Below are 14744 nucleotides of genomic sequence, written 5' to 3'. Positions count from 1 at the left end.
GACTTTGTACAAAAGTCGATTGCTTGGGTACCACTGTCCCATTCGTGTTTCTACCGTGAAGCAGTTGTGTTTGCATGGCTGTGTTTCGGTTTGAAGGGTGGGATATGGCGTGAATTTACTGGGTACAGAGGAATAACACCCGAGTCCTCAGAAATGGCAACGCATGGGGAGTATAATGGGCGAAACAGTATATTATGTTATGTCCATGGTACCACTTTCCATCAAGTAGGCTGTCAGCTTGTTTGCCATTTTAAGATGTATAAACAAAATAAAAAAAAGAAACATTAATTGGTTATCGATAATATGTACCTACAACACTAATGCACGTATGTATACATGTCATTATTATGGTGAAATAAAATAAAAAAAAAATATCGGTGTGGGACAATCAATTTGTTTGTTCTTTGTTAGTCGATCCGCTGTATTATCACCGGATAGAGCTTAAAAAGTGAAAATGTAGTGCAGTGCTCGCGTTTCCTTTTCAGCCAGTGTGTAACAATAGCTGTTGAAAAAGTTTGCGAATTCGTGACTAGTGATGTGTCTATATATATATTTTTTAAACGTATAACAATTTTTTTTTTTAATATAAACTGTATAAGTATAATATGTTATAAATATATAATGACAACCGTGTCATTTTTAAACAATATGGTTGAAATCCATCGATTATTTATAATCCATTAAAATCTGTATAAAAGAATTAAAGTGAAGCAGTGTATTTTAAATACATAATCTGGACTATACGGTATATATATATATATATATATATATATATATATATATATATATATATATATATATATATATATATATATATATATATATATATAGTGTGGTATCATTATTATGTTGTCCTTTGTACTACTCATGTCCATAGGTGACGGTTACCACTTTCCATCAGGTGGGCGTTTAACTTGTTTGCCATTCTAAGTTGCATAAAAAAAGGGACTTAACATGATAAAAAAAATTTTCGATGAAAATAGTACCTACATACTTGCATCTCTATTGTCCACGTTAAGTTCCCAGTGTGCATTTAAAATACGTGTAAACGAAGCGAAAGTTTAAACTTGATTGAAGCACTGTAGTTTCATAGTCTGTGATGAAATTCAATTTGCATTAATTTGAAGTTGTCACAGAGTGTGAGTTGTGCGTGAGTCAGCGACGAGTCACGGGCGCTGACATTGTTAATTAGTGCAATTAAATTATTTCTCAGCCACCATAACGCTGCTCCCCTCGTTTGGTATCGTTTATTGTTATTTTATCTCATATTATTCTTTATTGTTCCGTCTCTAGTTGTTTTGTACAGATTTTCTTTGTACCATTTAGTGGTACTGAGTTAATTTTCTTTAAATTGAATAGATGGCGTTGAAAAAACAAAAATAGCATAGTTTATGGAATCAGCTTCCTGCCGAGATTTTCCCAAGAGACTACAGCATGGGGTTCTTCAAAAGGGGGGTAAAGAGGTTTCTTCAGGGTCGGCAACGCGCGCGTAATACCTCTGGTATTGCAGGTGTTCATTGGCTACGGTAACCACTTACCATCAGGTGGGCCGTATGCTTGTTTGCCACCTCAGTGGTATAAAAAAAAATTTAACCCTTATTTGCATGTTTTTTTTTTATTGGTAAAATAAATCAAGATGATATAATTCATGTTCAAAATTAAAATAAAAATGGTAAAAAAAAATTTAACAGCTATGTTTTTTTTTCTACAATGGACATTAAAAAGATATCCACACATGATCATGATACCCCCTATGCGTTGCCATTCCTGAGGACTCAGGTGTTATTCCTCTGTACCCAGTAAATTCACGCCATATCCCACCTTTCAAACCGAAACACAGCCATGTAAACACAACTGCTTCACGGTAGAAACACGAATGGGACAGAGGTACCCAAGCAATCGACTTTTGTACAAAGTCTCCCTCTGGTAAATAATGTAGTGCCAAAGTATTACATTGTAATATAATGACAATTAACGATTATATTGTACAACAATATTGCGGGTGTAATTGTAACATTACATTAAAATGTAATTACAGTTAAAAATTACACTGTGTAGTTGTGTAACATGTGTAGTGTAGTGCGTATACACTTCTTCGTGTATAGTGTAGTGACGTATTGTAACACTATACCGTGATGTAGTGATTGTTGTACACCTCACAATGTGTTGGTGGTTGAAAGTGAGCGCACCGCTTGCTTACAACTTAGCGGCGAGGGTCGGTGATGCTGTCATCGACAATTTTTGTCGATTGTTACATTGCTTCACCGACGTTGTAACAGGTAAGTGCGGATATTGATTTAGTCTAAATTATAAATTGCATGTGAGACTATATTATATCATGTATCACGTTTCTCCTAGGTCTTGCTAAAATAAAGTTAAAAATAGTATATATATAATAATAAAATTAATAAAATTAAATAAATAATAGTTATATATATATATATATATATATATATATATATATATATATATATATATATATATATATATATATATATATATATATATATATATATATATATATATATATATATTGTTTATTTTAAGTGTTCTCTAATAAATTAATAAATTATTGCCACTGAAAATCAGCGTCATGTTCAAAAGAACATGGCACATAGCTGAGTGACACCATTTTTTTTTTTAATGGATGATAATGGAATGATAGCCCCACCCGCGCTATTGGTATACACTTGCGGGGCACCAGTGAAGGATGATAGATGAGGATGAAGCAGGTCAGTTAGCCCATCGTGACGAATTCAACGAGAATTGTTCACGATGGTTTCCAGGGGGAACCACGTGGAGGTCGACCTAATAAGGCATATTGCTAGCAATGGGGCTGTCAAACCCCATTGCTAACAATCCCTTTCCCCCCAGTGACACCATTTTAGTGCTTATTCCTAATATTATTTTTTGTTTATTGTTAAATGTTTTTATTATTATGTGTTTTTTATGTGAAATTAAGCACTGAATAAATATTTATATATATTTTTTTTCTTTCAATCCGAAATTAATTACATTATGTACAACATGTGAGGTAATACACTTAGAAAACACACTATACGCTATGTACGGTGTACACAATAGTGTTGTATTACATTTGAGAAATGTTAAGTTCCCTGCTAATTCTTATGTAATACTGTAAACACTTTTAGGGTATAAGCCTAGTTGGGCCGTGTGCTTGTTTAGTTTGCAGTGTCCAGTGAGAACCCTTGTTAATACGCACATATTATCTTCAAGATGCCGATAGAACAGAAAGCTATGTGTTTTTTTTGTAATGGATGATAATGGAATGGTAACCCCACCTGCGCTATCGGTATACACCGGTGGGGCACAAGTGAAGGATGATAGATGAGGATGAAGTAGGTCAGTTAGCCCATCGTGACGAATTCAACAAGAATTGTTCATGATGGTCTCCAGGGGGAACCACGTGGAGGTCGACCTAATATATATATTGCTAGCAATGGGGCTGTCAAACTCCATTGCTAACAATCCCTTTCCCCCCGAAAGCTATTGTTATAGACAGTTTCTGTGTATTTTGTTATTTTTTTTTTACAGTAACATGTTACATTTAATATAATAATAAAAAAATGCATGTAAGTTCATAGCTAGATAAGAGTATGTATAAAGCTGTAGAGCTGCAGACAAATTGCGAAGCAGTTTCGTGGCACAATGAATATGCCTTGTTTGTATATCTGTTTACTTCAATTAAATACTACTTAAATTAAACAATTCACTGCTGATCAAAATCTATTTTTATTATATATTTTTTTATTTATTCTTTATTGTACATAAAAAATTACAACATATAATATATATAAAATAAAGATGTACAACAGGCGTGCTTAACTCTGTAAGAGTTCTCTTCCAGCAAACCCTGAGTGGAAAGGAGCATTAACTACCAGCGGGCAGTGTGCGTACAATAATAGAAGGAAACATTATAGATGTTTCTATTAAAAAAATAATAAATATGTTGACATATATACTTAATTTTACGATTTGATAATTTAATAAAAACGATTATAACTTTGTTTGGAGTTATCGTCATGTTTGTTGTGTCATCGAGGCGTAGATCTATTTCTATTTTAGTGCTAATTTTGGACACTACAATGCGTCGCTCTCATACGATCGGCTCAAACGTTTGAAACAATATCCTTAATTATATCAATGACTCTATCAAACACTTCAATAAGACGTGAAGTGGTAGACCAGTTAGATTGCACTCGAAGTTGAGAAGTTTACCTGTGAGTTGGGAGTGCTCTTGTAACAAACACCCGAGAAAACAACTTTTTAAACTTACTCTTGATCTTCACTTATTGGAAGTAGGTGTTTATTAGAGGGGTTTGGTTTTAAGCCGGTAGTATTAAAGTTGGCGAAGTGAGCCTCGCAGACCGTGTTTGTAACTAAAGCCTGTATGGATAGCAATTAATTTTTTTTTATACAACTTAGAATGGCAAACAAGCTGACGGCCCACCTGATGGAAAGTGGTAACCGTCGCCTATAGACATGAGTATACTGTTTCGCCAATGCGTTATCATTCTTGAGTATTAAGGTATTATGCCTCTCTACTCTATCATTTCCCTGCCATATCCCACCCATTAAACCGAAACACAACCATGCAAACACAACTACTTCACGATAGTAACACGAATAGGATAAAGGTACCCAAGCCAAGGTACCACTTTTGCACGAAGTACTATTATTTATTATACTATTTATTTTTCCTTATATCAAGATGTTGATAAATAAGCATACGGCTCGTCTAATGGTAGGTAAATGATTATTCTATCTAGTAGAATGCAACACCAATGGTTTCTCCAATAAGTATTCATCCCGTTTGATAGTAGACGGTTACCCCAGCCTATAGACCAGTCTTTCCCAAAGTGGGCAATAACGCCCCCTTGTTGGCACTGCAGGCTTAAGGGGGGTAGTGGTAAGAAACCAGAAAAAAAATGGCGGCGTTGTGTAGAGGCTTGGGGGGTGATTTGTTGATCTTGAAGTAAAAGTGGTTTTTAAGTAGGTGAAAAAATGGGGGCGCTAAAAAATAATATATTCTCAAAGTGGGCAGTAGACAAAATAAGTTTGGGAACCCCTGCTGTAGACGCTAGCATTCGTTGCGACCCTTAACAAACCTTATTATGCCATTTTTAAAGAAGCCCATGCTGTAGTCTCTGGGGGAAAACGTTCATTTTACAAATTGAGTGTTCGCAGAAGGGAGCTCACTCTGAAATCGAAATGTGCACGACCATTTGGATCGGAGGGTGTGAGGATGGCTGGAATAATTGTGTAGTACATGGCATATTTGGACCGAATAGTATACAGTCTGGAGTCCAAATCGTTATTCTTTAAAATCAAATTGTAAAACTATGAATCCACTTGTTTTAGAATATTGTATAATGTGTGTATAATTGTGTATAATATAATAAATGTGTATAATTGTTGTGGTGAATTATTATTAATACTGTATGTTTAATTAATTAATGAAATATATTATTTACGCATCATTTATGTAAGTATGTATCTATATAATACAATTTTACCTTTGGCTGTTAAATTGGTTACACAGGTTACACTCTGGGTTTGTTGCACGCGTCCGTGTAGCCTAACTTCAGGCTGTAGCTGAAAATCAGTGTTTTGCTTTTAAGCAAAACCATCACTGAGCTGTAGCCTATTTGGGTCACTGCGACCACACATGGCGAAAACATATTTCCATATTTCATCTTTTGATTTATATTTAATAAAATGTAAATAATCAGATTGTATGAACTCATTTGTTAATTTACGTGTGTCATAAATGGCTCAAATAAAATGTTTATTTATCTATCTATCTATCTATATAAAAACATAATTTCATTTATTTATTTATTTATAGGATTACCAATATACGATTTTTTATAGCCATAATTTATAACACTGAGATGAAATAGTAATTCTCGCGAAGCCACCAGCACAAGGTAGTACTTCAATAAAATAATTTTATTAATTGTTGGCCAGAAACAAACGATGCAGCTCAATACGACGACGAGGAGAAGGCTGCGTGCACACCGAGCGAGGAGGGTCGCAAGGAACGACCGCGGACCAACATGGCCGGCCGGCCCCTCCCCGTGCCGGTCGAGAACGAGCCCTACTACATGAACATAGACCGGGCCGAGGCGGAGAATCTGCTGATGGGACAGCCTGATGGGATGTTCATACTGAGGCCGTCTAGCCAAGTGAGCACTTTATATGCAATTCTGAATGGTCAATAAGCTAAACGGTAAATTTTATGGAAAATGGTAACTGTCGTCTATAGATTGGGCCTCCTCCTGGGCAATTTTTGTTTTTTTTTTTTATACAACTTAGAATGGCAAATAAGCTGACGGCCCATCTGATGGAAAGTGGTAAACGTCGCCTATAGACATGAGCAGTACCATGGACATAATAGAGTATACTGTTTCGCCCATGATACCCCCCATGCGTTGCCATTCCTGAGGACTCAGGTGTTATTCCTTTGTACTCAGTAAATTCACGCCATATCCCACCCTTCAAACCGAAACACAGCCACGCAAACACAACTGCTTCACGGTTGAAACACGAATGGGACAGAGCAATGGACTTTTGTACAAAATCTCCCTCTGTTGATGAGCCTAGACAACAAAGAAAACAAGGTATGCCACTTTTAGTTAGATGATCGTGGGCAGAAGTGCCTCCTCTGATGGGCCAACTGGCCTGACTCCATCTTCACCTATTAACACTTACTGTGTGTGTAATTTATACTTATAATAAATCTGTAAAGAGGTCAATTCTGTACATGAAATATATTTCCAAAATAACTATCAGGGGGTGATTAGTGATCGATACTGATGCCAAAAATGCAATCAGTAAAATTTTTGTCTATCTGTCTGTATGTTTGTTATAGAAACAAAAGCTTCTCGACGGATTTTAACGAAACTTGGTAAAATTATTCTTCATACTCCTGGGCAGGTTATAGTGTACTTTTCATCACGCTACGATCAATAGGAGCAGAGCAGTGAAGGGAAATGTTGGGAAAACGGGAGAAGTTACTCGATTTTTAAGCTTCCGTCGCGTGTGCAGCCTTAATGGCCACTTTTTAAAATGTAATAATGTCCACCCGTGCGAAGCCGGGACGGGCCGCTAGTTGGGAATATAGTCGTGATATACATCATATTTTCTTAAATCTTATTACCAAGTTGGCTATTGTCTATATATTACATATATCTTTAAAAAATGGACATAAAGTTAATTGTTTTTATAAATAAATTTTGTATGTATTTTTTTGCAATGGATGATAATGGAACGGTAACCCCGCCTGCGCTATCAGTATACACTGGCGGGGCACCAGTGAGAGGTGATAGGCGAGGATGAGAAGGCAGGTCAGTTAGCCCATCGTGGTCTATACCTGACCACCTGAGTCCTCAGAAATGGCAACGCATGGGGGTATCATGGGCGAAACAGTATACTCTGTTATGTCCATGATACTGCTCATATCTATAGGCGACGGTTACCACTTTCCATCAGGTGGGTCGTTAGATCAACGATGGTTTCCATGGGGAACCGCGTGGAGGTCGACCTGATGGGGTATATTGATAGCAATAGGGACTAATCTCCCCTTTACTAACAATCCCTCCCCTCTTTGTATGTATTTGAATCAAGTAACAAGTAGTTATCAGTTGAAAGCTAGATACTTGACGGAACTTAGTTCCGAGCACCTAGTTATTGGCCACTGCATTACATCTAGGTACCGCCAGTAATCTGATTTTCTTGGCCGCAGCATCGATGAGACGGCAGCCAAGTGTCTTGTGTACGGTCAGACAAAAAAGCAACATACTATCTATAATTACATATAATTTACTGTATCGTACTTTGTACTTTTTGTTTTTAAATAAATTACAGCCCACGTCTTTCGCTGATAATGTATCTTTTTAATACCACGACGATGGCAACCAGAGGGAGACTTTGTACAAAAGTCGATTGCTTGGCTACCTCTGTCCCATTCGTGTTTCAACCGTGAAGCAGCTGTGTTTGCATGGTTGTATTTCGGTTTGAAGGGTGGGATATGGCGTGAATTTACTGGGTACAGAGGAATAACATCTGAGTCCTCAGGAAGTGCAACGCATGGGGGATATCATGGGCGAAACAGTATACTCTGTTATGTCCATGGTACTGCTCATGTCTATAGGCAACGGTACGCATTTTCCATCAGGTGGACCGTCAGCTTGTTTGCCATTCTAAGTTGTATAAAAAAAAAAACAACAAAAATACAGCCAGTGTGATGGTAAACGGTCACTGTAACCTATGGATGCTTGCAACACTAGGGGTGACACGCACGTGATACTTAGTATTGCAGCTATAGAAAGCTACTGGCTTTCTATAAGCGAACGCAATTTTAAAGTAGGTTAAGTACTTTTTTCTTTAATTATTACAAACAGAAAATAAAATCTTGTCTCTTTATAATATATGCATTAATTTAGATTAACTATTGCTCATAACTTCGTATGGATTTTAAGTAGCTATCTACTTCTAAATGACGTATCGAGATTAAATATATTCGAGATTTTAAATAAAACATTTCAGAATAAAACTGCAAAAACCACATTCAATTTTGTGCAGTCGTTTTCGCATAGTACTGGAACAAATATAAAGATATCAGACAAAACATTAAAATAATTATTGCCTCAGGTTTTTTTCTCTTTTTCGATTCTGCCATATATTTCCTCTTAAATATCTACCACATACAGACATCCTCTAATTACAATTTTATTATATCAATAAGATTTAAACTTTATTGACCAATAAAACGTGGTACAAAAAGCTGGCTTAATGCTAATGACGTTCCACCAACTAATCTTTATAAAGTGCAGACATTTAAAGAAGGTTAGTAATTAACTTTATTGCCCCATCAGTAAACTCTGGTCATTAGATTAAAAAAAATAATTGGCACATTCAGAGACTAAAGTGCGACATTGATAATATAGTGCATTCGAAGAAATTATTCAATTTTCACCTGCTAGAAACAGAAGTCAAAAATACCGAGACGTTCCTAAAAATTGGGTAATACATAAGATAAAATTTCGTCAGTTCAATAAACATTTTTAAATTCTTATTTGGATCATTTGCAAATAATTATCATTAGCTTTGTGATTTAGAAAGCATATAAAGATATAAGAATGATTGTATTTATTTGCTTTGTATTTTGGTGCGCTTATAAAGATGTTGTAGGATAAGCCAATTCAGAGGACTTCGTATTTAAAAAAAGAGGTTTTGATCAAGGCACATACCGATGAGCTCCGGAACAGACTTGTGTCTGAAATCGAAACTTCACTCGGTCAAGTTTCGATCTGCGGCGAACACAATATTGTACACTTCAATATCATTTCAACTGTCCATCCACTTCTAAACTTAAGCCTTCCCCTTATGGGGAACCTTGCTAGTAGTTGCTACGCTTGGCAAACGTGCATAGGTAAAATACCATAGTTTCCCTAAATAGTCACCTCTTATGAAACATAAGACATGTGGCACGAAAGTTTAAAATTTAGTATTAATTTACCCTGAATTATAGATACCAAAGGTTTTGGGTATCTATTTAATTTCTGTCTATCTCTCCGGCGATAGAAAACACTGTTAAAATTATTTCAAATGACAGCGGCAGGCTCGCCTTCTGCCACGTTGAATTCAAATATATTTGACGAAATATGGGCAGGTTGAGTGTTACATTATTCAGAATGTCAATAGTACCTAATAAAGAATTATAGCCGTGGATATATATTTTAATATTTCTAAGACAAGAAATAGTTTACTAGAGGGAGACTTTGTACAAAAGTCGATTGCTTGGGTACCTCTGTCACATTCGTGTTTCAACTGTGATGCAGTTGTGTTTGCATGGCTGTGTTTTGGTTTGAAGAGTGGGATATGGCGTGAATTTACTGGGTACAGAGGAATAACACCTGAGTCCTCAGGAATGGCAACGCATGGGGGGTATCATGGGCGAAACATTATACTCTGTTATGTCCATGGTACTGCTCATGTCTATAGGCGACGGTTACCAGTTTCCATCAGGTGGGCCGTCAGCTTGTTTGCCATTCTAAGTTGTATAAAAAAAAGTTTAAATGTTTTCCTGCTAACGGTACTTCTAACAAAATTTAATAAAGGTGCTTAGATGCCTCAGTGGCCGACTTGTACCTACGAGGGGAATCATATTTGTTTCATAATATTATTGCGTTTCGGTTATAATAACGTACTGCAGGCATTTTTAGGGTTCCGTAGCGAAACGGAGAATCCTTATAGAATAGAATAGAATAGAAAGATTTATTGTCATACAATTACAATATAAAATATAAACAACATATACAAAAAGTGTCCCATACTCAGCAAAAGGAACCGGCGCAGCTGATGCTGTAAGTGTCCCAGCGCAATGTGAACAGCTGCACAGCGCTGGTTTCAGCCAGTCCCACTCTTAACAAAACATTATATACCTACTTACTTAAAATAATAAAATATTTGTAGGTTATAAATATATATATTGCTATATATATATATATATATATATATATATATATATATATATTATATAGCAATAGTCTAGTCTCTGAAATTCTTTAATTATCAATACAAACATACAAATTTGTCACGCCTGTCTGCCATTAGGGTGGGCAGAAACAATGAATTTATCTCAAATGCATTCGTCCGAATTTTGCATTGTTATTATTTTCTCCCATATACTTAGTATTTTTTTTTATGGGTGAAAATGGTATGGTAACCTCGCCTGTGCTAATAGGATACGCTGGCGGAGCACCAGTGAAGGATGATAGATGAGAATGAAAACAGGCCAGTTAGCCCATCATGATGAATTCATCAGGAATTAACCATGATAGTTTCCAGAGAGAACCGAGAGGAGGTCGACCTGGTTGGATATATTGCTAGCAATGGGATTCTCAGTCTCCATTACTAACAATCCCTTTCCCCCCCATATACTTAGTATTAATTTTACATACTGGTAACCCTATTTACGCGCAGGGGGAAAGGGATTGTTAGTAATGGAGACTAAAAATCCCATTGCTAGCAATATACCCAACCAGGTCTATCTCCTCGCGATTCCTCCTGGAAACTATCATGGTTAATTCCTGATGAATTCATCATGATGGGCTAACTGGCCTGTTTGCATTCTCATCTATCACCTTTCACTGGTGCTCTGCCAGCGTATCCCGTTAGCGCAGGCGGAGTTACTATACCATTTTCATCCACCAAAAAAAAAAACCCTATTTACGCACACGTGGATAAAAAAGATGACTTGTTTTTGGCGGAGCCAAAATACAAATATACTAGTATAACATACTGTAGATAGTATATGATAGCACAGTATAAGTAATAGTTATAGTATACTAGAGACCCGCTCCGGCTTCGCGTGAGAATTGAGTATATATGCTCACATTTCTTTGCGTCGAATATGAATTACATAGACTTTCTTATGCAACTTAGAATGGCAAACAAGCTGACGGCCCACCTGGTGGAAAGTGGTAACCGTCGCCTATACACATAAGCAGTACCATGGACATAATAGAATATACTGTTTTGCCCATGATACCGCCCATGCGTTGTCATTCCTGAGGACTCAGGTGTTATTCCTCTGTACCCAGTAAATTTACTGCCATATGCCACCCTTCAAACTGAAACACAGCCATGCAAATACGACTGCTTCACGGTAGAAACAAATAGGTGTAGTAATATAGTGTAGGTACAGACATATGCCATCCTGGACTGTTTTGTAGAACTGTAAACGTGAAACAATCTCACTATACATTGTTTTGTCATATCTCATATGGATTAGGCAGTGTTTTCGATGAAAGGGACAATATTTTAACATTTTTAATATTTCCAAACGGCATGTATTATGTGATTTTAACATCAAATTTCTGTTTCGTTTGGCTCCGAAATTTCGGAAAATATTTCATGTTAGGCACTCTGTATTAAAATCTGTGGCGTAGTTAAAAGTTCTATGTGTATAGATGGCAGGAAGTGATCTTGTTTTATACTATGCAGAGATAGTATATATACTACGAGTATATAAGACGATGTACATACAAAAATTTTACCTTTTTTCTTTTTGCAAATGCGCAAAATCAAGTATTAGGATTTGTTCATATGATTTGTCGTAACCACTACGGAACTCTACACTAAGCATGGCGCGACATGCTCTCAAACAGTTTTGTGAACAAATAATATTACGAACGTACCCTGATTGTTGAATTTGAATTGAAGCGGACGATAAACAACTTTATTTAAATAGGCCAACGGTTTGAATTTGTGTCCCATGTTTACTAATGTGTTTTGTTGCAAGCTTCTGACTTTGTTTATCAACGGAAAGTAATGTAAAACAAGCATTTTGTTTTTGCAGGTGAATAATGTTATTAAGGCACGGAGGGTGTATAAACAAGTGCGTTTATGAATATAGTCTTTATTAATACTATAAGGGTGAAAGTAAGTTTGTTTTTTACCCCTCAGGACTTTAACACTTTGACCAAACAATACGAAATTTCTCCATTCCATATTTTTTTTTATACAACTTAGATTGGCAAACAAGCTGCCGGCCCACCTGATGGAAAGTGGTAACAGTCGCCTATACACATGAGCAGTACCATGGACATAACAGAGTATACTGTTTCGCCCATGATACCCCCCATGCGTTGCCATTCCTAAGAACTCAGATGTTATTCCTTTGTACCCAGTAAATTCACGCCATATCCCACCCTTCAAACAGAAACACAGGCATGCAAACACAACTGCTTCACGGTAGAAACACGAATGGGACAGAGGTACCCAAGCAATCGACTTTTGTACAAAGTCTCCCTCTGGTGATAGTATGATATAGTACAAGTATATCATATGGAATGTAGAATGCAGAAGAACATAGGTTATTTTTATTTCAGTCAAGCGTCCACGTCACGTCATATCCAGGTCACGAGGATAAAGTTGCGGGTAAAAGGTATCTATAGTTTGAGAGGGTTGTCACAAATTTAATAAATAACTTTACGATATGACATGCTAATGCGAAATATGACTGAGCGAGACTCACGCTCTCATTGTGGTTTCCATTACTGGCAAAACTGATATATCAGGGGGTTTAAAACTCCATTGGAGGTACCTGAATCATAATAGGATTTGTTTTGCCGGTGTAAATGTACAGTTAATTTTACGCTTTCTGCGCGAGAGGACCGTTAAATTCGGCAGATCAAATATAATATATTATATTATGATTTGTGTAAGGTGGCCTTTTTAACACTACAGATCTGGGGGAAAGGGATTGTAAGCAATTGAGTTTGACAGCCCTATTGCTAGCAATATGCCCTATTAAGTCGACCACCACGTGGTTCCCCCTGGAAACCATCGTGAACAATTCTTGTTGAATTGGTCACGATGGGCCAACTGACCTGCTTCATCCTCACCTATCATCCTTCACTGGTGCCCCGCCAGCGTATCTCGATAGCGCAGGCGGGGTTACCATTCCATTATCACCTATTAAAAAAATACTACAGATCTGATTTTAGTACGGATAGTGTTGATTGTAGCTTGTAAGCCCTGACTAATAGAACGCGAGTAGGACGCGAACCGCCAGCGCGCCAACCCTTTGGCAATGATTAAATTCACGGAAGTATCAATTCAACCTGCTTAAGCTGATAATGATCATTTTGTTCACAGCCAACTCACGCGTATACACTCAGCGTGGCATGTTCCAATGCGGTCCACAATGTGGGGGTACGACGGCGTCCGGATGGTCGCCTAGCACTAGGTTTCCCCAGACGTGGAGAGCGTAGCTTCGCGAGTGTGACGTCACTGCTTCGCCACCACCGCCGGCGGAGATTACTGCTAGTGGCAGCAGGGGGCGTTATCGGAGCCACCACGCTTACTGAGACACCGCATTATTACCAGACTCCCAGTAATTTGCCTGTCCTGTAATATGTAGGTTTAACAAAATATTACTATTATTACATGTTCGGTAATATGTTGTGTTGTAATGTGTTGTAAATTGGACTTCCATTTTCGTGCTAAGTCTCTCTAATTTGAGCGTTTATATGTGTGAGTCACGCCTAATAAAGTCAACCAAGTTTCGCCCAGAAGCACAGAAGCTTCCTGGTATCATCACAGGCTTCACGGAGCAACCTCACTGTTCCGAGAATTTCTAAACGTTGAGGTACCACAACTGTACATTCTAGAATTACGTGAGCAGCCGTTTCTTCGGCATCAAACAGTCTCGTATTAAAGGGCTTTCTAAGGCCCCCTTTATGTATAAGTATTTAAGGGGCAATGGTACGTTATGATCCCTATTATTATGTTATGCCTTATCTAGACATAATAAATGTTATAGCAGTCGTTGATTCAACGCTAGCACGATCTTTTTTGATTAACTACGATCCACCACGCCTGTGTCCATTTTTTTAACGATAATTAAAATTTACACATGTTTAGTAATTTGTCTGATTATTACCAGACTTCTAATAATGTATCCTTTTTGTAGTATGTAGGGTTAATAAAACACAGTATTATTACTAGATGCCTGGTAATTCATCTATTTTGTATTAGGTAATAAGCCTGTATATAAAGAATATAGATTTCCGCAATTATTACTAGATGCTTGAAAATTTTATTACATTTCTAGTAATTCAATTGTTTTGCAATTTTCTTTTGTTAAGTAAATGGTAACCACATGATTGGTAATCACGTTATACGCCAGCAACTTAAATAGTTTATCATTA

General features: G+C 37.0%; 1 protein-coding gene across 1 annotated transcript in view; it reads left to right on the top strand.

Moving 5' to 3' along the window:
* The window catches only part of LOC113510411 (uncharacterized), a 37649-nt gene extending 23251 nt beyond the window's left edge, over nt 1–14398 (top strand). Inside the window, exons 5-6 of the mRNA XM_031908264.2 lie at nt 5992–6209; nt 13690–14398. Coding sequence (XP_031764124.2) covers nt 5992–6209; nt 13690–13947 — 476 coding nt within the window. The 3' untranslated portion in view covers nt 13948–14398. The remainder of the gene's footprint in view (nt 1–5991; nt 6210–13689) is intronic.
* The last annotated feature ends 346 nt before the right edge of the window (nt 14399–14744 follow it).

Source organism: Galleria mellonella, unplaced genomic scaffold, assembly GCF_026898425.1.
Source record: "Galleria mellonella isolate WM207_F2 unplaced genomic scaffold, CSIRO_AGI_GalMel_v1 utg35, whole genome shotgun sequence".
In the NCBI taxonomy this organism is placed as follows: Eukaryota; Metazoa; Arthropoda; class Insecta; order Lepidoptera; family Pyralidae; genus Galleria; species Galleria mellonella.
This window is presented reverse-complemented; position numbering and strand designations above follow the sequence as displayed.